This window comes from Capsicum annuum, chromosome 8, assembly GCF_002878395.1.
Source record: "Capsicum annuum cultivar UCD-10X-F1 chromosome 8, UCD10Xv1.1, whole genome shotgun sequence".
Classification (NCBI taxonomy): Eukaryota; Viridiplantae; Streptophyta; class Magnoliopsida; order Solanales; family Solanaceae; genus Capsicum; species Capsicum annuum.
Window position 1 is genome coordinate 145,757,605 of NC_061118.1, and position 24,722 is coordinate 145,782,326.

At 32.2% G+C, this 24,722-nt stretch overlaps 2 protein-coding genes across 2 annotated transcripts; one reads left to right on the forward strand and one right to left on the reverse strand.

The window, feature by feature from the left end:
- The first annotated feature begins 12,190 nt into the window (after positions 1-12,190).
- LOC107839218 lies at positions 12,191-16,363 on the forward strand. Its single transcript, XM_016682622.2, has 3 exons — positions 12,191-13,104; positions 14,998-15,166; positions 15,819-16,363. The coding sequence occupies exons 1-3, from the start codon at positions 12,310-12,312 to the stop codon at positions 16,259-16,261; spliced, it is 1,407 nt and encodes a 468-aa protein (XP_016538108.1). The 5' UTR covers positions 12,191-12,309; the 3' UTR covers positions 16,262-16,363.
- A 438-nt stretch (positions 16,364-16,801) lies between these two features.
- On the reverse strand, positions 16,802-21,732 carry LOC107839217 (ferric reduction oxidase 2). Its single transcript, XM_016682621.2, has 8 exons — positions 21,525-21,732; positions 19,937-20,039; positions 19,599-19,790; positions 19,056-19,290; positions 18,441-18,768; positions 17,994-18,237; positions 17,124-17,833; positions 16,802-17,028 (listed from the first exon to the last, which is right to left on the reverse strand). The coding sequence occupies exons 1-8, from the start codon at positions 21,730-21,732 to the stop codon at positions 16,889-16,891; spliced, it is 2,160 nt and encodes a 719-aa protein (XP_016538107.1). The 3' UTR covers positions 16,802-16,888.
- Positions 21,733-24,722: the final 2,990 nt, after the last annotated feature.

Consider the following 24,722-nt stretch of genomic DNA (forward strand, 5'->3'; position numbering starts at 1 on the left):
ATATTGCTCCACACAGAGAACACAGGCTTGGTAACCCTAGATTGGAAATTTAATTTGCTTTGTTGAGATTTATTTTTTTAATTTGTACTTGTTTTAATGTTAATATCTTTATCATCACATTTATGTAACCAATTTTATTAAGAAACGTTTTAAAAAATCAAAATTATCATTAATTATTTCTTAAAGAAATAAACTCTTTCTTGGCCAGGAATGATACCATTGGATATCCAACATACTTTCTAACATTGCCGATGTTGTATATATTATATCACGAATAGCACAAAACAGAGGAAGGCAACACTGTTAATCTATACCAAAAAAGGGGACTAAGCCTATACAAGAGAAGGTCCCCGTGAAGATATAAACAAGTTGTTAAAGGGAACATATATTCCAATCTACACAGGAGCATTTGAAAAACTCAACCAGCATGTCATAATTGAAAAAGAAATTCATTATCACATCTGATAATGGACTCAAAATAAACAAATGGTTAGCAACTTCAGGCCTCATCCTCTTTGATTACCTACATGAAAAGAACAACACCATCAAATCATACCAACATACACTGAATTTAGATTAAGGTCCGTAATCTCGAACGTGATGGGATCATCTGATTTTTATCTCTCATGTTACGTCAGTTGCACTGAACATATACTTCTTAAGGAGGTATTTATTTGTTTGGATCCAGGAGTAAACTGCCCAAAACTTAAAAAATAGAAATTATGGAGTGAATACCGATATCTTCCTTTCCACTTTTTAATTTTGCTACAACTGCTAATTGTATAACTAAGAAAGAAAGCCGATCAAAACTAAAATGTAGAAAGGAAGATATCGGTATTCACTCCACAATTTCATTTTTTCTAAGTTTTGGGCAGCTAATGAAGGTGGCCCAGTGCAATTGATGTAACATGAGAGTTAAAAATCAGAAGATCCCCATCACGTTGGAGATTGGAGATTACAGACCTTAATGGGGACTCAACATTTGCTGAAGGATTTGATGGTGGCACTCTTTTCAATTTTCATCTAGTCAATCAAATTCATGTACGACCCCTCTCTCAATATGATCCTCTCTGCCTGAATTAATTTATAGTAGTAATTTCTATCTATAATTTCACTATCTATACAACTGATATACAATAATATGATTATTACATGAAGTTACTACATTTACAAAAAAAAAAAATATCCTAATAATAAGTAAAATTAAGAGCCCGTTTGGATAGGATTAACATCTGATCAAATTAGCTTTTAATTTATTTGTTTATTTTAATTTTTTTAGTTGTTTGGTAAAATTTAAAAGTGTTACCAAAAAGCTAAAAAATGATTGAAAAAACAAAAGTGAGAAGCTGGGGTATCCTACTTTTTTGCTTTTTAGATTAAAAATTTTTTTAGGTTTGATCAAAATATTTACTTTTTTATCCTTTATTTTTTTTCTCCAATTCCAGCAATACCCTGAACTTGTAACCTTTAAATATATAATTTTTTTCCTTTTTCTCTTTGCTACTTCTCTTCATCTTTCTGCTTTTATCTTTACTGAATTCATCATTACATAGGAGTATTGCTCAAAAATTTCATTTTAAAATTAAAAATTATAAATAATTCACTTTATTTATGGTGTTAACAACTTTGAGGATATTTAAGTCATTTTAACAGCAAAAAAGTGTGTAACATCAGTTGTTTACCAAACACATCAATAGCTTTTTTTTTAGTTTTCAACACTTAGATCTAAACACTTATCCGCTTAATTTATAAGCACTTATTTTCATCTTTTAATCAATTAAGCTAAAAAGCTATTTTTTTAATCCTATCCAAACGGGCTCTTAATAACATTTGACACCAAATTCAAATCAAATAGAGATGTTAAAAAATAAAATAAACTGTTAATGAGTAATAATATAACTAACTAATTAATATTATTAACCTATTTTTTCTAATTGATCACAATAAAATACAAAAAAATGTCAATATTTAGTCCATTAAAAGTGAAAATAAACTCCTAAAAGAAATTCCCATGGCACTTATAAGTTACAGTGTGTTCAACATCGCCACATTATCTTGATCAAACATATTTGATTCCTTAAAAGATTTAGTATTTTAATTATTTATATACTTTATAAACATATTTAATATTTAAATATCTATGATGGTCTAAACAGACTTTGAGTTTGAATTTTTTTTTAATTCTTAGTACTCCATTTTATTTTTTAATTATTTTTTATTTGACCCACGAGCCAGCCTAGCCCATATTGCTCAAGCCCCACGGGCCAACAGGCATTTACGGACCGAGCTAAAAAGTTTTGTTCTTAAATAGATTATTAAAGGGGAAAGGACAAGAATAGTCACTCGGCTAAAATAATTATTGCCGAGTAGCCATTGATTTTGAATTTTCAAAATATAGGCATTTAGGTCTTTTTTGCTACTATCTTCATTTATTTTTTTTGCTGCAAATATCACAATTCAGTAATCCCGTTTTAGCTATCCTCTTATGTATCTATAACGTCATTACTCAACAGTTGATTTGAATCATAAAGATTTTAAAGTTTGCTAGCTTCAAAATAAGTTGTGCAGTTTTAATAAATTTTGTATATGCTTGCACAAATTTTTACAAAATTTTAGGTGAAGTTAATAAATTAACGAATAACGAATTACTGTATATGCTTACACAGATTTTCTCTGTAAAAGGTGTATTTATGTGGTCTACATATTATATCAACGTGGTATAAAAGTGTATCAATCTAGGATAAAAGTGTATCAGTGCGGTATCAAAGTGTATCAATATAGTATAAAACTGTATCAATATGGTATAAAAGTGTATCAATTGGGTATAGAGACTGCATGCAACCGACGAGTCAAATGGCCAAAAATCGGAATTAAATTGGGCCGACTGGCTCCAATTGTTCAACTTTTAAAATTGCTAGCCATTTCTTTTCAAAATGGTTAACCCATGTCCTTTTTCCATTATTAAAACTAAAAATTACACAAATACACAACTTATGTTTTCAATATTACAAAAAATCCCAACTCCCTAAACATATTACAAAAATTCCAACATATATATAGAATGTTATGTATATGTTGGTTATGTTATGTATATTAATAGAGAGAGAGTAAAGTAATTAAAAAAGTGGGAGAGAGTGTAATTACTTCCAAAAGGGTTGGTATTTATGTTATTTATATTTATACTTATTAAAATCATAGCTCAGCTCTATCAAATTACAGGCTAGATCCAGCCGAACCAACGGGCCTGGTCATATCGAGGGCCCTAGATTCAACATTTGCTCAAGGATTTGATGGTGGTACTCTTTTCATGTAATCAATCAGATGCATGTACGACCCTTTTTATTTATGATCCTCGGTGTTCCATATCCTCTCTCAATATGATCCTCTTTGCCTGAATTAATTTATAGTAGTAGTTTTTATCTATAATTTCACTATATATCTATATATATACACACACATTGTGTATGATCTGTAGTTATTTTGAGCTTAAAATTGTGTGCACGCATAATACATTTTTATTCTTGAATTATGTTATGTATGTATTAGTTGAGTAGTGTGATTTATTTGTAAGGAATCACACACATTAGATGCTAGAATTTAATCTAAAAATTAAAGTTTAAAAATAGAGAACTTAGAGAAATTATCATATGATATTATTCTTTATGTGATAATATTCCGTAGCAGGTGTGTACGTGTTTATCCGTAAAAACGAATATGCTGGTTGAGATTTTCAAATGCTTCTGTAAATTTGGAAAATAGATGTTCCCTTCTGAAATTTAAAAGATTAACCGCAGTGCTAAAAATATTAACATATGAGCTATTCTCTCTAGTTTATATTAACTTAATTTGTGAGTCCTTTTTCATTGTTCATAATAATTTAATTGTTCAATCTTTAAGAGTGTTACTGAAAATTTATTTCATGAATTTAGGGTCTATCATGAAATTCACTTGAATAAAGCATGGGGAAACTTAAATTCATGGCATAAGGAATTCAACATCTTGCATGGAATCACAGGACTGAATTGAATTAAAAACACTATGAAATCATGAAACTAAATATTTCTTGAACATACAAAACTCCATAATAAGAATAAAATTTTATTCTTTAATTGAAAAAAGGGTTTTGGGACTCCATGGGTGAAAGGAGCCCATGAATGATCTCCCACATACCTTAAAAGTTGGATTTGATGTAGAAGCTTGAATTTTGAATTTCTAATGATGTTTTTGAAGCTTCTTCTTGAAGTTCTTGAATTAGGAAGCTTGGGTGTTCTTGCTTTTCTCAAAGAAAATTTAATGAAGTTCTTGGTGTTCTTGAGGGGGCTAGAGTTTTCTTGGAGAGAAAAAGATGAATAATAATGTATCTAATCCATTTGGGACTGGAATAAATGTTATGGACGGGTTTGGGTGAAGGACTAGACCCTTTTGGAACTGAAATAGCGTGTGAAACAGCTCGATATTGTGTTGGCCATCGTGTCGCAATCGCGTCGGTTTACTAGCATTAATAAGTATATGATAATTCCTCTTTAATAAGCTAATTATCCCCTTTTTAAACTTCAATTTTTAGATTAATATTATATTACCTTATTAGTCTAGTAATTATTTTACTAGCATTACCTTCTGCAATGTACTTCAGTAATGTATGTGATTACTTAATTCAGCTGACAAAGCAAGTTATTGATCTATTGAAACATACATCTTTATTTTGTTTGTTTGTCAATTATTTTCACATTTCTGATTAATCAAGTCAGAAGCATGTAGTTAATGCTTTGAGGTTAGGTAAGTTACAGATCAATCATCCAAATTACAACATCCAAAACTAATACGTACCAAGCACAATTCCAGAACAAAAATATATTATGTGTTAGCATAATTATTCTAATAACTAAATGATGGCATGCAGATCATACACACAAAGAGTATGTCTGTAGTATATATACATGCCAGTCGCATGGGTAGTGAAATGATAGATAAAAATTACTATTACTATAAATTAATTCAGACAGAGGGGATCATATTGAGAATAGCGACCTAGGCGTTTTACATATTCAAATAGTTTTGAAAAATTGTCAACTAGCTAGTTAATTAGCATGGAGAGTCATCATCTATGTATTATAATATTAGTTATAATAGCTATGATTTGTAGCAATGTTTCAAGCCAACACTATCAATTGATGCAATACGTTTTACAATGGCCTCCAACTTATTGCCAAATGAAACAGTGCAAACATGGTGCCCCATTAAAATTTACTATCCATGTTCTCTGGCCAGCTTCTACCTCAGGAAAAGCATACAATGCAAATGCAGCAATCCTAGAGTCGAAGACTTGAAAATAGACGTTGTTGTAAGTGTTTATCTTTTTTAGTAATGAAGAGAAGAACAAAATAACACACAAAAAAATGTGCATTGTGAGTAAAAAAGATACACTTACAACAACGTCTACTTTCAGGCCTTCGGCTCTCAAAGGCGGAGTAAGAATTTCAACGAAGGTGGTTTCATATTCAAGGAAAACTTAGGATTTCAACTAAGGGGGTTCCATATTTAAAGAAAACTTAGTCGAAGGGGGTTCAACACCAACTATAACCACATAAAAAATAATTTTAGTCATGTATAAATAGTATATTTTTTCGTCGAAGGGGATTCGGCCGAACCCCCAAACAGAAGGCTGGCTCCGCCCCTGTCGGCTCTAGGATTACTGCATTTGCATTGTATGATCTTCCCCGAGCTAGAAAATGGCTAGAGGCCATGGATAGTAAACTATAATGGTGCACCAGGTTTGCACTGTTTCATTTGGCAATATGTTGGAGGCCATTCTAAAACGTATTGCATCAGTTGATAGCATTGACTTGAAACTTTGCTACAAATCATAGTTATTGTTTCATTTGGCAATATGTTGGAGGCCATTCTAAAACGTATTGCATCAGTTGATAGCATTGACTTGAAACTTTGCTACAAATCATAGCTATAACTAGGATTATAATAAATAGATGACAACTCTCCATGCCAATTAACTAACTAGTTGACAATTTTGTAAAGCTATTTGAATATGTAAAAAGCCGAGGTCACTATTCTCTCAATATATACGATCCCCTCTGCCTGAATTAATTTATAGTAATAGTAATTTTAAGCTATATATAATTTCACTATCCATGCGACTCATATATATATAGAGAGAGAGATACTCTTTGTGTGTATGATCTGCATGCTATCATTTTGTTCTTAAAATAAATATGCTCACACATAATACATTTTTGTTCTTGAATTGTGTTAGGTGTGTATTAGTTGAAAAATGTAAAATGGTTGATTGATCAACAAACTACCTAACCTCAGAACATTAACATGCTTCCAACTTTCACAAACAAACAATGCATGTTTAATTGATCAACTTGCTTAGTTAGCAAAAGGAATCACACACGTTAGATGCTAGAATATATTTAATCTAAGAGTTTAATGATGGAAAACTTAGAGGAATCATCATATGATATAATTCTTTATGTGATAATATTATGTAGTTGTGTACCGTGTTTATTCGTAAAAACATATACTATAGAAAAGCAATGAATCGTTGTTCCATATCCATAAAATGGTTGGTGTTGTTTATAGATTTAGTAGACTCCATATAATTCAGCATTTTCACTTGAAAAACTTGTTGTATCTATAAACTAGTTGATTTATCATTCTTATATATACACCTTTTGCGTATACTATTTTTGGATATAAAATGTATACAAGTTGATTTCATACCAATAAGTTAAACTATTTCGTGGACTCCATGTGATTTCACCATCTTTTATACGTTAAATACTGATTTCATACATTTTGTAAATTGATTTACCATTTTCATCCACCTTTTTGTGTATATAAATTGATTTATCATATGATATGATTCTTTATGTGATACTATCTTGTAGTTGTCAGTGGCGGAGTCATGATTTTCGTTAAGAGGGTTCAGAAATAAACATGAGAACTAATCGAAGAGGGTTCAATCTCTACTGTATATACATAAAAAATAATCTTAACTATGTATAAATAGTAAAAATAGCCGAAGGGGGTTCAGATGAACCCCCTCAGCCAAGTGTAGCTCCGTCCTTGGTAGTTGTGTACCGTGGTTATCCGTAAAAACGTATATAAAAAAGAACAAATTATTGTAGTGTATCATACACCATTGAACGCAATAATCAAATTAGAAAAAGATTCATCCCAAGTAAAATTTTAATGGTCTAAATAACAAAGTTTCCTGAGTAACTCAAATAAGGAAAATATGTCAACGACCACCTCGCAAATTAATTTCTAATCACAAACAAAACAATCCAAAATAACAGATAAAATGTGTCAACGACCACCTCGCAAATTAAACTTTTGAATGCAACTTAAGACTTAATCTTATAATAGAATGTTCTCACATGACTGTATAGGTGACGATAAATTTTTTCACAAAATAGTTATATGTATATGTATTGATATTACATAAATGGTGTATAATTGTTTATATATGATGTATAATTATGTATCAGAGATGTAATATATACATATACATTATTTATACAATACTTATATATTGCTGCAGTTCACCTTTCTCAATGAGCTGAATTCTTTTTCAATCCCGACCAACTCAAAATCTCCTCTACCAATTAATTTTTTTTATATAAACACATCTCGATGTTTTGATTCCTTTGACATATTATTTACTCGAAATTATTCATGTTTTTGACACGTCAAATTTTGAAATCATGCTTCCTCAAAGCTCTAATGGCTAGTGGAGTCTTTCAATCCTAACCAACTCAAAATCTTTTTTAAAAAACTTTGAATTTTAGATATGAGCTGGTTTCAATATTTCGAGTTTTTCGTTATTCACTCAAAACTAGCTAGGCCTAAGGATCATTCACACAAAATGCTCTTATTTTGGATTGATCTTTAATTTTTGCCCCTCAAAATTATTATTTTTTATTTAGTTTTTGTCCTTCAGAGCCGTAAGTTAAAAGAAGAAATTATCAAAATTTCCTTGACAGTAAAAAATAAAAATGATAAGGGAAAGAAAATTTGCAAGACATAAGTTGAATGGCATAAGTTATGTCTAAGGCATAAACTCAATGACACAAATTATGATATAGGGCATAAGTTTCCTTGATTGTATGAATAAACCTCTATTACTCAAATTAACTTTTGAGGTTTATTAACCAGCCATAATTTTAAATTACATTTAGACATGAAAATTTTCAATTTGAAATTGCTTTCAAATCTCGTGGATAGATAAACACCTTTTTAAATATTTATCAATACCTTTTATTGTTATTCTATTACAATTACAATATTTATTGTGTATGACAATTTAATGTGCACAAAATTTTGGAATAAAACCTAATTAAAAACTTTACCCCATAAAGAAAAAACAGAAATAAATACTTGCCGTGCACTACTCCTCTCCTATAAATTAAGAGAGACTAATATGAATAGTTTTTTAAGTATACACTAGTTTGGATGGACCTCACATTAATACAAGTCTCAATATCATACTTATAATAGAGTTGAAAATAGAAATACTTGTGAAGGACAAATTTTGTATATGCTGTATTATAGGATAACATTAATTGCATAGATAGTGAAATTACCAATGTTGTAAAGAAAAACTACAATAAATTAATGTTGTAAACATAATGAAGAGGATTATGTTGAAAAAGGGTTGCAATATTAGCTAGGGGGCTTTAGACTTTAATTTGCATATCCAATGGCTACAGGAATTGTCAAATAGTCTGGGAAATAGTTAACATGGAGTACATATACCGTCATTTAATCTTCATATTAGTTATAATAACTATGTTTTATTTCAGAGTTATCAGTCCACGATATCAAGTTATGAAGTATGCGTTGCAGTGATCCACCGACGTATTGTCATACGAGGAAAAATAAGGGAAAATGGTTTGATGGACCTTTGTACTATGTTCGTTTTGTAATGTGGATACCTCTACTTATATATTTGTCATTTGGACTCTTGAATCTATTAAAAAATAATATTTTAAACACTTTTTCAGTGTGTGTAACACACTTGCTGCCACCTCAACTTCCACGTCAGCTTCCACGTCATTTAAATGCTACATTTAATTCCACATCATTTTTAAAATGTCACATAAGAAATTAAATATTGAAAAAATGAAAAAATTATATTTAGAATTAAAAAAAAAGATGATAAAATTGGCAGCTTCTTCTTTGTTGCTTTTCTTCCTCGTATGAACAAACACACACCATTCTTTCATTTCCATCGGTCACCACCACCCCAACCCACCCTCAAACACACACACTATTGTCAAGTCCATAAACATACAAAATTCTCTCATACACATCATTATTTATTTTCTGTTCATCTTTTCCCTCTTCCTTCTCCTCACACTCTTTTGTTTAGGGTATCGAAAGAAAATTTTCAAAATACTTCACTAAATCCAGCACTTTTCCAGAACCAAGGTCAGGTACACTTTGTCTTCTTCCACTATTTCGTCGCCGATTTCGTTAGTGATTTACAAGATTTTGATAAAAATAGACTGTTTTCGACATTGGGATTCAAGTTTTCAGAATTCTTGAAGCATTTCTTCGCCGTAAGCCTAGTGGATTTGCAGTTCGAATCCATCAAAGTAATCGGAGGTAGTATAATTATCTCTGAAAAATTGATCGAAATTAGGTATATTGATGATTGACTAGGATTTTCTGGTTATTGAGGGATTTTGAAAAAGATTGTTTTTGTGTGTGTGTGTGTAGTGGTGGGGGGGGGGGGGGGGGGGGGGGGGGGGGGTTAAAGACTAAAGTGTGTGGGATGTTAAAAATGTAGATAGAAGATGGTGGCGAAAAAGGAACGATGGGTGGTTCTTGAAGGGATCATCACCAGCGATGGCGGCGGAGGTGTAGTGATGGTCATGGCTGGGGGCTTTAATGATGGCCATGGCAGCCTTGAGGGCTTGGGGGGGGGGGGGGGTGCTTTTTAATTTTTTTTAAATTATTTTAATATAAAATTGACCGAAAAATGATGCTCACTGGCACCTCATGCATGTGTAATCATGTACTTTGTCCTAATCAGCTATTTTAATGCCACATAGGTCCAGTCATTGGTCAAAGGATTTAAAATATTATTTTTTAATGAATTCAAGGGTTCAGATGACAAACATGTAAATAGGAGTATTCACATTACAAAACGAACATAGTACAAGAGTCCACTGAATCATTTTGCCTAATAATAATAAAAAAGTGCTAGCTAGTGCAACAGATAGCAGCCCAAATTTAAAGAGCAGGCATGTCTGAGACTCCGTGCATGTTGTATGATTTGGCCAAGATGATGGTTCTTTGGATTGCTATTCGTCTTTTATACTATTTTGCACTTTCTGATCTGACAATACGTTGGAGGCCATTTGCATACATACTGCATAACTTGATACTGTTAAGTGATATCTTTTGTTGGTGAAATTACAATAATATTACAGCTGAAAAATTACACGTGAAGAAAAATAAAAGTTATCTTCTTCTTCTTCTTCGGTTGAGGCGCGGATATCTCGCTCTTTTTAAAGAGATTCAAGCCCACTGCAGCAAATTGTTTCATCGATCCAATAATAATCTTCTTGACTTGTCCCCTGCAGGATCAATAACCTTTTCATAATGAATAATTAAACAACTCTAGACAAGAGTTGAGTTCAAAGCTCTATAAAAAAACACCTCTCTTCAACTAGTTATTTTTTAATATTTTCGGATACACGAATCTGTATTTAGGCACACAACAACTTTAATACAAGTTTAAGTCTAAAATAAAGAACACCTATGAAGTTATACAACACTTTCGACACAAGATTAAAAATAATTTATCTAAGAAGTGTGTTATAATTTCAGAAATGAGATGAAACAAAAAGTTAAAGCCAAGTCCTCTGAATTCACGGAGTGTCCTTAAGAAAATAATTTTCCTCAAGTACCCGAAGTTATTAAATTTTTCCTCCCAGGATAAAATGACTTTCAATCCAATAATAGTTGTACCTCAAATTATTTGATTCGTCGAACTCACTCAACGACTAATGATCACAAGGAGTTTTTGAAGAGAAGAAGACTGTTTTAGCTGTCAAAAATCGTGTCAAAACCTGAGGAATATGTCATGTATTTATAGCCTTAATGTGTCCCTTCGGAAAGGCTGCATTGGTTCTGAAAAAAGACACATTTTTAGTACAGTCACATCACCTGCGCCCAGGCTGTGCTTGACCTGCGGTAAATTGGATTAAATTTCACTTGTTCTTCAAGTTTTTCAAAGCCGAAGCCGAGCGACGACAACAACGGCGCGAGGCACCACTTATTCTTGCCTCACTATCCAAGTGGAGATGTGTTTCTCAATATAAACACATGAAAGTTTCTTTCTCCCATCGCCATCAATGTGGGAGAGTTTAGTATACTTTTCAATTTGAGCACACTTTTCATTTTAGTGTGGACTCAATTTTCCTCCTCTATTTTTCCTTCATTTTTCATTCACACATACACCTTGAATCAACACAACTAATGAACTCTCATTTTTATTAACTTTTGTGACTCTATATTATCTTCTACTTAGAAAAGTAATGTAAGATCACACTATTTATAGATGAATTATTCACTCTTGTATTGAATAAAAATGAATGCTGGTGGTAAAGGAGGAAGATCAACATTTTACCCAACCGGTGTCAATATTTACAAAGGAAAAGCAATAAATGACATTTACAATCAATTTTTAAGCAAAGAAGAGCTTTGGTTAGATTTGAGTTGCAAGTCTGAAGAGGTCAAAGGTGATATATCAATTTCTCAAAATTTCTTCAACAGACCAAATGATCTGATAAACTACAAAAAGATCTCTAGAGCAAAATGAAACATCTATAAGCAATAACATATCATAATTAATGCATGAAAAAATACACTATGAAATTAAACATACATGAAACTCCAAGGCAGTCAAAGAAAACCAAAATTGTTCAAACTCCTCAGTTCACAAATCACAAGAAAGCAATAACACAAATATATTCAGATTGAAAAGGGCAAGAGTACAATCTTCAGGAACTTGAACACTAATTCTTCAAAGTTTAGATCATAGAAACACTAATAACCGTGGTATACGTATCAGCTTTCTTTGTCGCATTTAGCTCAAAGTTCTGGAAGGTGCGCTATACTGACAAAATTGGGACACACGTGTCCAGAAACTTGCTAATTAAAAAATGTGGCTAGGCTTTGTTTGTCCACTTTATAGTAGTGTAGTTATTAACTCCCATTTGTCCATTACAAAAAAGCACATTTTAGTTATCTCTCAATCATTTCCCCCATTTTGTCATGGCTGAGCAACCAAGCACTGCGGCAGCTCCGCCGTCTGATTTGAAAACCCGGCCGGCGGGAAGCACCGAACACAGCTGGTGCAAGGCGGTTCCCGGCGGCACAGGAATAACAGTATTTGCTCTCCTTTTATCAAAACCTCCAAACATTTCACTTCTCCAAAATACCCTCCATAAACTCCAAAATTCCAATCCTATCCTCAAATCCAAACTTAGCTACTCACCAACTACCAATTCTTTCTCTTACACCATTCCCGCCACTTCTCATCTTCAAATCCAGCCGTTCGATCTCTCATCAACGGCTGACATTCTCCGTAACCTCAAAACCTCCGATCACAACTCCGTCTCCGATTTTCATCTCATCTTCGAAAACGAACTCAACAACAACTCATCATGGGTAAACACATCAGATTCCAACACCGATGTTCTTTTCGTGAGCATTTATCAACTAAACGACGAGAAATCAGTCCTTACGTTGAGGATTCACACGTCGGTGTGTGACCGGGCGACGGGGATAGCGTTGATGAGCAAGTTGGTGGAGTTGATGAGGGAGGAAAATGGAGAAGGGACAAAATCGGAATTATTGAAAAAGATGGAGGTTGGTTTGGGAATTGAGGAGTGCATACCAGCTGGTAAAGCGAATAAGCCATTTTGGGCGCGTGGGATGGATATGGTTGGGTATGGTTTGAATTCATTGAGATATTCAAATCTGAAGTTTATGGATAGTGAATCAACAAGAGAATCACAAGTTGTGAAATTGGGGTTGAATAAACAAGATACTCTTCGCATTCTTGATGTAAGTTTATTACTTGCTCCATTTCAATTTGTTTGTTTCGTTTTTGGCGCAACACAACAACAGTATATCCCTATAATGTAGAGTCTGAGAGGATTGAGTGTACATAGTCTGTAGCACTAGTTTTTGAGAGTTTTTTAAAAAATAAAAAATACTTTTCAATCTTGTGTTTTAAAATATATTGATAGAATATACCCAAATGTCCTTTAATCTTGTTGTCGTAAAAAGTTAAAATTAAAAAATTATTAAAAAACCAATGCTGACATTTTTCTAAAACAGACTAAAAGGAAAGGTAATTCAATCAAATCAAAACTGAGGGAATACATTTTACTATAACTTTGCTTCTTCTTTATATGTAAGTGTGTGGTGTCGGGCTAGTTTATGCACATTTTAAGTTGTTTTATGTTACTCGATAACTCTGTTCATTAAGTTTCTTTAATTTCCTTATTTAAGAACAGTGTAATGATATTCCTTTTTATCTTCCGATAAATTTAATTGCCAAGAGTTTGTTAAATATTCGATAGAGTTAAAGCTCTTTTTTTACAAATTTAAAGAACCAAAACTTTTAAATACTATATTTAAGGAGCTAAATTAGACCTATCTAATTCCAGGAATAAATTTAGTCATTTTCTCGATGTGTAGCGTATTGTTTTTAATTAATATACTTTTTTATCATGATTAATTATATATCCTTAGTGTTATGAAATATAGAGTAAAGAAGAAGAAGAATCGAGAGAAAAGAGATAGTGATTGTTATTTCTCTTGAGGGCCGGGGTTTCTTGATGGGTGAATTACAATGTAGAAAAAATCCTTTATTAGAAAAGTAGACATTCACTATATATGGTAATATATTTATAACACTTAGTATTATTTTTAAAATGAATATTTTTTTAACTTAATCATAAATTAGTTATAATATCCTTGGTACTATTTTGAAAATGTAAGAGAGAGATTATGGTTTAAATTTAAGTGGAGACAAAAAAATATTAGATGATTCAAATTTCTTTTCAAATGCGTAATTTCAATGAATAGAGTTATTGAATACCTATATAAATGGAAATTATAACAAAATATTCGATAGAATAGTGTGTAAACTGACTCGAACATCAACGTCATACAAAAGAGATTTTTAGTGTCATTTTTAAATTTGTAAGTTAGGTTACATCTTTTTTTTTTTTTTTTCATTTTCTAAAAGGTAGGCAAAGCTACTCCATAAAACTTGCTTGGTCCAATTTTCTCGTTATGTTGATTGAGAATCTATGGTCCTTATTGAATGCACTGTATTGTTCACTTCACCTGATGTACAACTTTAGACACATTTAACATGTGAATTGGCCAATTTGGATTTTACCTCCTCCACAGGACCACATACTAGAATCTGGCCTAATTGTGAGTAATGGCGGTGTTCGGGTCAACTAACTAACTGTCACCTCTGTACCTTCCACCAACACTAACACTGAAACCACATAACTATGTCCATCGAGAATGTTATAAACTAATATTGTTAATTCAATATGTCCAATTCGGCACATCGGTTGTAAACCTTTTGCTCAATTTAAATCAGGTTTATAGCTTGATTAATGATTTAAATTTTATACGTTAACTGTGCAAACTCACGTTGTTTTAAAATTTAGTTATATGTAACTATTTTGATAAGTGTGAATATGTAACCAGAAAAAGAAATGAACTAGTTACAACCTCTGTTGCTTGAACACTCCAAAAATATTACTCGTCTATGTCAAATCTTCCAAAAATATGCTACTTTTGGAAGATCAACACTCACCTGACGTCATTCTTGAAGAGTCTGAGAAACATAGGTTACGACTCCTTTATTAAAGGTGCATTATTTGCAGTGTAGAACATTAGGAGATAGTAACAAAATCTGAATTTTGGCAGGGCTGCAAGACAAGAGGTATAAAACTGTGTGGGCTATTGGCTGCTGCTGGATTAATTGCAGCTCATTCCTCAAAAGGCTTAAATGAGAATCAGTGGGAGAAGTATTCAGTTGTGACCCTTGTTAACTGCCGTTCAATTCTTGATCCAGTGCTTATCCCTGATTTTCCAGGTTCGTTAATGCATTCATGGTAAAAACTTACTCACATCGTATGTTTACACTTATTGGATCCAGGCCACCACTCTTGACCCCCATCTAACCAAACCGGTTGGTCTCTATTCTTTTTTTTCCTTTTTTGGACCTAAGGAAAGAAACTCTCTTTTTTGAAACAGACTAAAGAGAATAATAAGACAAACAAATTGAAACGGAGGGAATAACTCATTACCTCCACTATTTGCAATCAATTCAGAACTCAATTGGTCTGCAACAAATTCCTTTTGAAGTAAATAACAGAGTTGCTATATGTGACTTAACTTTGACTTGTAAGTTAATTGCACATCATCTACTCCCCCTCTCAGTTTGTTGGTCTCGATGAAGTTTTGAAACCTCTTTCCTAACCGAAAAGCTAGTAATTTTATGTGCATTTTTGAGCGGAAGAGGGGGCCTTTACAGGTATCATATAGTCAGGAGAATAAACGGATTAATAGGTGTATCTGTTGGAAACATCCTATTAGCCCTTTAAGTTATGTGGTTGTTCTTACATTTGATAAAACTCTCACCAATTTTGTACTCTTTTTTTTTTCATTTCTATTATTGTATGTACTTTGTATCACTAAGATGTTTACTGAACAGAGCGTATTAAATGATGACCTAAATCATGCAGGATATTATCATTCTGCTATCCTCAACACACACGACGTTAAGGGAGGAGATGATTTATGGGAGCTAGCAAAGAAAAGTTACACGTCTTTTATCAACGCCAAGAACAACAACAAGCATTTCTCAGACATGGGAGACCTGAATTTCCTCATGGGCAGGACCATTGATAATCCCAGCCTAACGCCATCCTCTTCACTAAGGACTTCTTTTATCTCTGTGTTTGAAAACTCCGCAATCCATACCACCAGCACAGTACATCAGGAAATCGGATTAGAAGACTTCATCGGGTGTACATCCATGCACGGGGTAGGTCCTTCTATTGCCATATTCGACACGATTAGAGACGGGCAGTTGGATTGTGCATGTGTTTATCCCTTCCCCTTGCATACTAGGGAACAAATGCAAGAGCTCATTGGTGAAATGAAAAGAATCCTTGTTGATTGGTAGCAAATTACAGGGGAATTGTTGATGACTTGATCAAACATTATGTTTTCCCCACTGATCATGTTCGATGAAAATGCAATATCCTGATAAACAGTTTGCTTTTGACGTCTAAGTTTCACATTGATGGGTTACCTGAACTCACATTTTGTTAGTGAGAGATCAATTCTCCATCTTGCAATCCCCTCCCGTTTCTCCTTCCCCTACCCCCAATTAAAAATAAATAAATTAGAGCGCTCTTTTTCTCTTTTCCTTGTGAAATACTAAAAAACAAAATGAAAAGAAAATCAGATTGAACATCTTGTTCTTTTTATTTTTACCTTATTACACTATTTATTACTGTATCTGGGCAGGATAGTGTGTACGTATTACCCCTACCATTGAATGTAGAAGTTGTTTCGATAAATCCTCGGCTCAAGGTATGACGGTCATGAGAAAGATTAAAAACTGAATAAACTGTATTTTTTTACATTTCACATTACACAAGAAGCATGTCACTGGAGCACTTGCAAAACTCAAATCAACTTGAGCAAAACAACACAAACAAACAAACAAAAATGATCTTATTTGTCATTATATTATGCATAATGCATCAGTCTCTTGAAATTATGCAAAAAAGAAAACAACAAAGAATCACCAACTGAAGCTGATGGACTCAAAATGAAGGTTGGATGCTAAACCAGATGAACATATGTTTGCAACTTCATGTCTCATCTTTTTTGGCCCACACACTAAAACTCCAACACTTGATTCTTTTCTATCAAACAACAACCCTGCATCACATTAATTTTACAACTTATTAATGCGGAGTTCTGACTGGACAAGTAAAATTGTACGAATGAAATAATATCTTTTGTGATGAACTTACTTTTGAGGTCAGGTCTTTCACCAAAATGGAGATTAGTTGATTGAAAGAGTGACTGTTGAGGCAAACTCTCCATCTCCCTATCAGCATTATAGAACCAAGAATTAGGTGAAGCCATAGGAGTTGCACCTTCCATATTCTGAATCTGTTTTGCATCAGTGCCACTATGTCTCTTGTTCCAAACAAATGCTGCACTACTTGTTATGACTATGGATATGCAAATGATTAGCATATTCAGCACGGCCTTTATTGGATAAGAGTATATTTCATTAGTATTTTTGTCAACTGGATATATGTAGTATCTATTCAAAACCCCCAAAGAAATCAAGAAAATGATGAAGGATGATGATATGATAGCACTAAGCCAGAGCCAATTGTTTTGGCCAAGAATTGGTGTGATGGGCTCATCTGACGGGTCGGGCTTGAACCATATGGTCCTCAAGTTCTTCTTGTCTTCTGCTGGCATGGGTTGCTTTTCTCTTGTTACAAAAGCCTCAATTTGTAGGCCTAATTTACAAGTTTCTGATGGGGCACCAGATATAGGAAGTAGAAGGTCCAACATGGTGAGGTCTTGTGAGTTCTTGAACACACTTATGAGTAGTATATCTGGTGTCTTGCATTTTTGTGACTCACTTGTGTGGATTAGCTCCCTAATTATGGAAATGAAAGGTGTAATTCCACTTCCTCCACTCACCATAACCAATAAATCATGCCTACAACAATGAAAAAAAGAGAACTTTAGTTTTATCATGTTAACATATAGTAGTACACAACTGAGACAGATCTTGGATGGGTTCTGTGAATAAAGTTCGACTTGAACTAGGCATACATATGATAAGTCCAATTACCATTTAGAATATTTTGCATACATACCTTAGAAAATGTGTGGAAGCAGGTCCATAAGGTCCTTCAACAGAGACATTAAGACGATCGACAGAATTAGGGGAAGAGATCATCTGGTAAAGTTTCTTGGACCAACTTCCTTCACCCTTAATCGCAACACTGATCTTCTCCGGCTCCAAGTTACTGCTTGAAGTGATTGTAAAAGGATGCCATTGCAGTTTTGAAATGCTTGGTACATTCACAAACATGATGCTTGTTGGTGTATAACTTAAGCCTGTGTATTTTAAACAGCAAAAGGATCAAAATTGTCAATTTGACTATGTTAATCCTGCTATATCACCTACAAGAAAAACACAAATTTGCAACGGAATATTGTTCTGTGATAGAGATCCATCACAAATTTTCCCCGTCACAACTCTTTGTTTTTTTCTTGTGGTGAATTCCCAAGTGTAAATATATGAAATTTCTTCAATTTACCTTTACACTTGGAGAAATTCAGCTCAAGAGTTTCGCACGGTAGAACCCGAGCAGAGACTAAACGGACATTTGATCGCGACTGTAAGAATCTCAAGTATCTATCAACCATGAAGAGGTAGAAACCGGGAAGCATAATGCCAGCATAAGAGATGCCAACATGGAAGACGAAGAAGACGACGAAGAGGATGTAGAAATGATGAGTGTAGAAGAAGAGCTCAAACATCTTTCTCCTAATTCGAGGAAATGTTGCTACCCACAACACCAATCCAGAAAGCAATGACAATTCTCCAGCCAAATTTGAGATATCTGTTTTTGCCCATTTCAGCATCTGTTTCATTTCAATCAAGACTCATTAACTAATTAGAAATTGAACTTAATTGGAGTTAGTACTGTAATTTTTGAACATTATTTTGCCTATTATCTATTGTTTATTGTGCTTTTCTTGCTAACAAAGCTTGATGCGTAACAACTTTCTATGTAATTAAAGTATTTCTGAAGAGACAGTTTTCACAGTTAGAACTGTGACCAACTCCTCCTGATCACATTGCAATAACTTTACTGATTATACTAACGCTCTCCTCCTATTATAAGGTCTATAGTTAATGAATATATTACCTCAGACAATTGATGAGTGGCAGCCCAATAGACAATGTAACAAACGCCATGAGCAGAGAAAAGAGTCATTACAATATGGCCAAGCCATATATGGTATTTAACACTAGCTTCAGAGGTCAAACCAAAGACTTGCAGAACTGAAGAGCCTCTTGTGACTGGAACAAACAGGAACGTTAGGGCTATATTTCCAACAAGTCCAAATATCAGTCCTGAATATTCCATCTTGGCTTCCCATCTGTCATTAACCAATCCAAAATGTAATTTTAAGTCTGAAATCAATCCAAAATGTATATGTAATACTCCTACTTTCTATACATCTGTCTCAAACTATTTGTCATTTTGGTCACATGCATATATAAGGTTTACATATGACGTCCAAACACCGAGTTCTACCAAACTCATTGCATGCATGGAATATAATCCAGATATTTTAAGTTGTGATCGATGTAATTTTTTACCAATTTATCGATCGATCATTGTTTATGAAAATAATCAAACTAATTATAGAACATATTGTTTTATCAATTTCGATAATTAACTCACACTTTTTCTCCATTTTTGAGAGCGGGTTTTGGTGTGACATGAGGAAAGATAATATGCACGTAAGAGGCAAAACTCCAAACTAAGAGTGCTATGAACATCACAAAAAATGCAAGCTCTATCCTTGATACGATTCCTAGCCCCTTCATTATTATAGGCCTCCTCCATATAGTCAGCTTTTGTTTCTTCTCAACGCTGCTAATCACAAAATTAAAAAAAAAAAAAAAAAAAAAAAGTAGTTAGTATTACGTACTACTAATAATTTGCTCTTCTTCTTCTTCTTCTTCAATTCCTTCTTCTTTTTCTTTTTTTGTGGGTTGTGGGGGTTGCATAGTGCATACCTGTTGATATTTTTATTATTGGATTTCTTCCATAAATGGAGGTATACGCATCCCAAGACAGCAACAAATAAGAAAGGAAATGTATTCATCAGCAGTGACCTTCCTGTAAAGGAAAAAATATGTAATTATATTGTATGATAAATTCATTAAAGTTTGATGTCTACGTATCTTCATCCAAAAGAGTTGAAGAAGCTAGCTCTTTGAGCTAAATATTCTTAGGGAGATAAAAGGTATCAAAATCCTCCTAAACTATATATCACCTTTTTATTAGTTTTCTATATTTGAACTATGACTAGTTTAAGTTATCCATCAAGCTAATATTTTCAGGTGCTAGTGGGGTGTAGCACCTGAATTATATTAGTTCAGGGAGAATTTAAGTATGAAACTAATTAAAAAGTGATAGTTTGGGAGAGATTAATTTCTGCATTTTGAAGGTAACAGTCTACTACTCATTTGATTTGCTTTGTGTATGGGTGCATACGAAGGACATAAATATGACAGACAATAGGTTAAAGGTGATATTTCTTCAACTGTTGTAAGAGCCATTGCATGTTTATTTTCATTGCCAGGCTCATTCCATAAGAGTCATTGCATGCATGCGTTTATTTATGTCTTCAAAATTCAAATTAAGTTACCACTTACCAACAACAACTAGTACTACTACTGACAATTAGTAATAAAAATTAGAGTTTAACTTATTTCCATTGTCAGTGGAAACTTTATTTTACACAGGCTCTAATTTTAATAGGTAATAGAAAATTAGGAGATTATTTTCATAAAATCATTTCCTTAATTACTTGGCTTTTTCTCTCTCTATTCCTTAATTTTAGAACTTGCTAATTCCTGTTATACACGTTTTCTATTTAAACTTTTTTATTGATCCGAAAAAATAACATTTTTACCCATTTTTGTCTCAAAAAAAATTTTCTACTGTTAATTTTATAATGAATTAAAATCATGCTTATAAAATTTTTAAGTCCCAATTTATTTATTATATTTGGATTTTGAGAGTTAAACGAGTATATTTTTATTATAATTTTTATAGTCCCAATTGTACGTTTAATATTAAAATATTTGAATCTCAAAAAGTGAAAAGTCTCATAAAAATTGAGACATTGAGACTACTATATTATAGAATACAGATATATTGCTTATGTTTATTTTGGAGATTGCTTTGAAGGTTGATGTTACTAATTGATCCTAATTAGATGGTGTTGAATAATAATAAAGTAGAAATTGACGATCAATAAAAACAAGACATGATCGATCCTTCGTAATTTTAATAACAACGTCATAATGCTATAAGAAAAATTGATAGAATAAATATATAGTCCAAGTTGCCTTCCACAACTATTTTCCTTATTTATAATTTTAAGGTAAAAAAATTAAAATAATTAAAACTTACCTATAATAAACTTTAAAGCACTTGCTTGTGTGAAAAATAGTTTCCACTGACAGTGGATACTAGTTAAACTCTAAAAATTATGATATGATAATCTAAAAAATAGAATAAACAACGTAATATGTAGTAAGTGCACCTTAATTAAAACACACTGATATAAGAGTAAAAAAGCAGTAGTATGTATACCTTGAGCTCCAAAGTAAGTAGAGTTGACAGTGTGAGCTTTGATCTTGGGTGTCCAAATCTGTCCATACATATTGGTTGGAGATACTATTAAAACTAGAAAATATCCAACTGTAACAACTAATATTAGAGCCATTATAACTGCTTGAACATCATTGCTAAAACTTGATGAAGCTTTAGTAGAAGGAGAGGATGATGATGTTTGAGCCATTTTCCCCTTTATCTTGTTGATAAAAAAAGCTTAAGATGGAAGAATGTTGAAAAGGAATGTTGTGTTTATATAGTATGAGGAGAAGAATTGATATATTATTTTCTTTTGGCAAGTGTTGCATAACTATGATTTCATCCTTATATGTATAATTCTTTAAATAGCAGGATTCATGTCCCTATATCTTTGTATATTTTGCTTTTACGACTAGGAAATTCTTATTACTTTTCAACATTTTTATGGTGACGTGTATAATTAAATTCATGTTGAAAATAAATAGAGGTCAACTAGAATGGCACGTGGATAGCCTCATTTTATACAATTGCATGGTTCATGCAACGTTGCTTCGTTTCTCGTCACCTTTTTTTGGGCCTAAAAGCAGTGGAATGGAAAACTAGTATTCTGTGATAATAGAAAGAATTTTTTAAGGTAATTATTAATCACAGATAATTTATTTTATAATAATAAATATTTGATATACGGTAAAAATATATTCTATAATTAACTCACCTTCTTTCGGAATAAAAAAGTACATAAACTACCGATATGTATAACTTAAATTCTAACACAATGGTTGAGTTGATTTTGTAGGAGAAAAATGACTAGAACCAATTTTTTATATAAAAAAATAGTAAAAGTTGAATGACTTTATGGTTAGGAGGATAGTTTCATGAATTTTTTGTAATCATATTACTCCATATCATATATTCCACCCAATGGTTCATGAGGTTTTACTTTTTAAGAGTTAATTTAATTAATTTTTGAAGCTAAATTTGATTAAATTAATTTCATATTTTAAAATTTAAATTTAAATTTTTGAAAATTATATGAAAAATATTATAAGTCACAATTCTTTATACATATAAATATGTCGAAAAAATATTAGTCAATATTCATATAGTTTTATTTTCAAAAAATAAAATTTGATAAATATTTTAGGTGAGGTATAATTACATCATATACAGTATGTCTAAAAAAATTAACAACCTCACATCAGATTTTTTTTTAATAGAAATCTAGGAATTGAGCATGATAAAGTGCTTCTTGTCCTACCACTGAAGACAATATGATAAATTTTCTTTAAGTAACAAAGAATGATGTCTTGTTATTTTATAATAATAATAATAACAAACTAGCTAGGGGAGGTATGAAGATGCCTAGACGATACCTACTTCTTCCAAAACAAAAACAAAATAATTAAGTGGATTTTACTTCACAAACTTCATTTTCTTTCATTTTGACTCTTCACAAACAAACAAAATAACTCTTTTAAAACCCGCACCATTAACTCTTTAAAAAAAAAAATTGCTTCCTTTCTTACTTTTGTATAGTTATTGTATAATATAATCTTATTTCTTCAATAATATATTTAGTTTATTTAAACATTATTATACTGATATAGTTCATCAAATAGTACAGTTATATTCTGGCGACTTTATCAAAATAGGAGAAAGGGGTGCTTTAGCCCTTGTTATGTCAAATAAGCTATGGCAAATTAAAGTGATTTAATAAGGTAAAACGTATGAGACTTAAAAAGTATTACTATGACATCACCAACGGAATCATTTTCACTAAAGCGATTCAAATGAAAATAAAATAAAATAAAAGAGCAAACAAAAGAACTAGACAAATAGAGTTTAGCATCTAATATATATGCATAAAAAATAATTTTAATCATATATAAATAGTATAATTTTCAACCGAAGGAGATTCATCAGGCCAGAAGCTGGCTCCATCCATGTATGGCACATCCTATTAGTAATGACTCTGAATTATGGATCGACGTAGCTAATTTCGTTTCACCTGCATAGCCTAAGATCTGCATCATCTCACACCTACACTACCACATTGTCATCCCGATTTTTTATTTTCAGTCGTTGAACTTATACCTAGTGGGATATAAGTTCCTTAAAAGCTGAAGTCATGTTTGGCCATAACTTGTATAATTTTAAGACATGAAATATAAACTCAAGTAAAATAAAAAAGTTTTTTTGCTACGAGGCATAAATTAAAGAACAACACAAAATAACCGATCATGCATTAAAGTCTTGAAATTTTTACTTCATGTCTCATCTTCTTAGGCCCACACTCCTTTCGATTGTATTTTGGTTCTTGGACTCGGTTGGATATTGTGGGCAAATGGCTATATGGGCTGTTGAAATTCTGAGCCCGATTTTTATTAAACGGTCGAGTTAACCAGAATATAGGAAAATCTACACCAATAACCAAACATCTTTATAATATGTATTAAATCTCCCTCTATTTTAAAATAGTTATACATTCTCTCGATATTTAAGATAGGGTAAAATACATATGTTAACATACTTAAATACTTAATTACAAAAAATAGTAACAATTTTTCTTAATTACATTCTATAACATATGTAGCATTATTTTAAGTGATTCCTATTTTTTGCCGCCTAAATTTTTTACTGTGATAAAATCCCCCTTTTCACTCCTCCTTCTTTATTTTTCCTTAATTTAAATTTCTTTTTCCTATTTTTTCGCCATTAACCATCACTCTCTCCTCAATCTTATTGCATTTTGCACGATTCTTGCACGATCTGTGATAAGGATTTGCTTCCCATATTTCAGGTAATTATTAATCGCATTTTGCATGTGAGCGTTTTATTTTTATTTTTTCCTACTTTAATTCATTGAAAATTTAATTTTTAAGAATTTTGTGTTTTAATTGATAAACACATTGCAAAAACACTTATAAACAGGGGTACAAGGAATATGAAATTAGTGTATGATGCACCATCTTTTAGTCTTGGGTTAACTCAAGAAGATTTAGTGACTGTTGTTTCAAATCTTTTACAGTTGAGGAAATCTGGTAGATCGAAAGAGATTAGGTCGAAGTTTCGTAACGACGAAGTGAAGATGACGAAAATTTAAAAAAAAAAAAAAGGGTTGAAGAAAACTCCTTCTCCAAAGGAGCAAAAAATTAAAAAACAGTACGAGAAGATTATGAAATCTAAAGAAATTGAAGA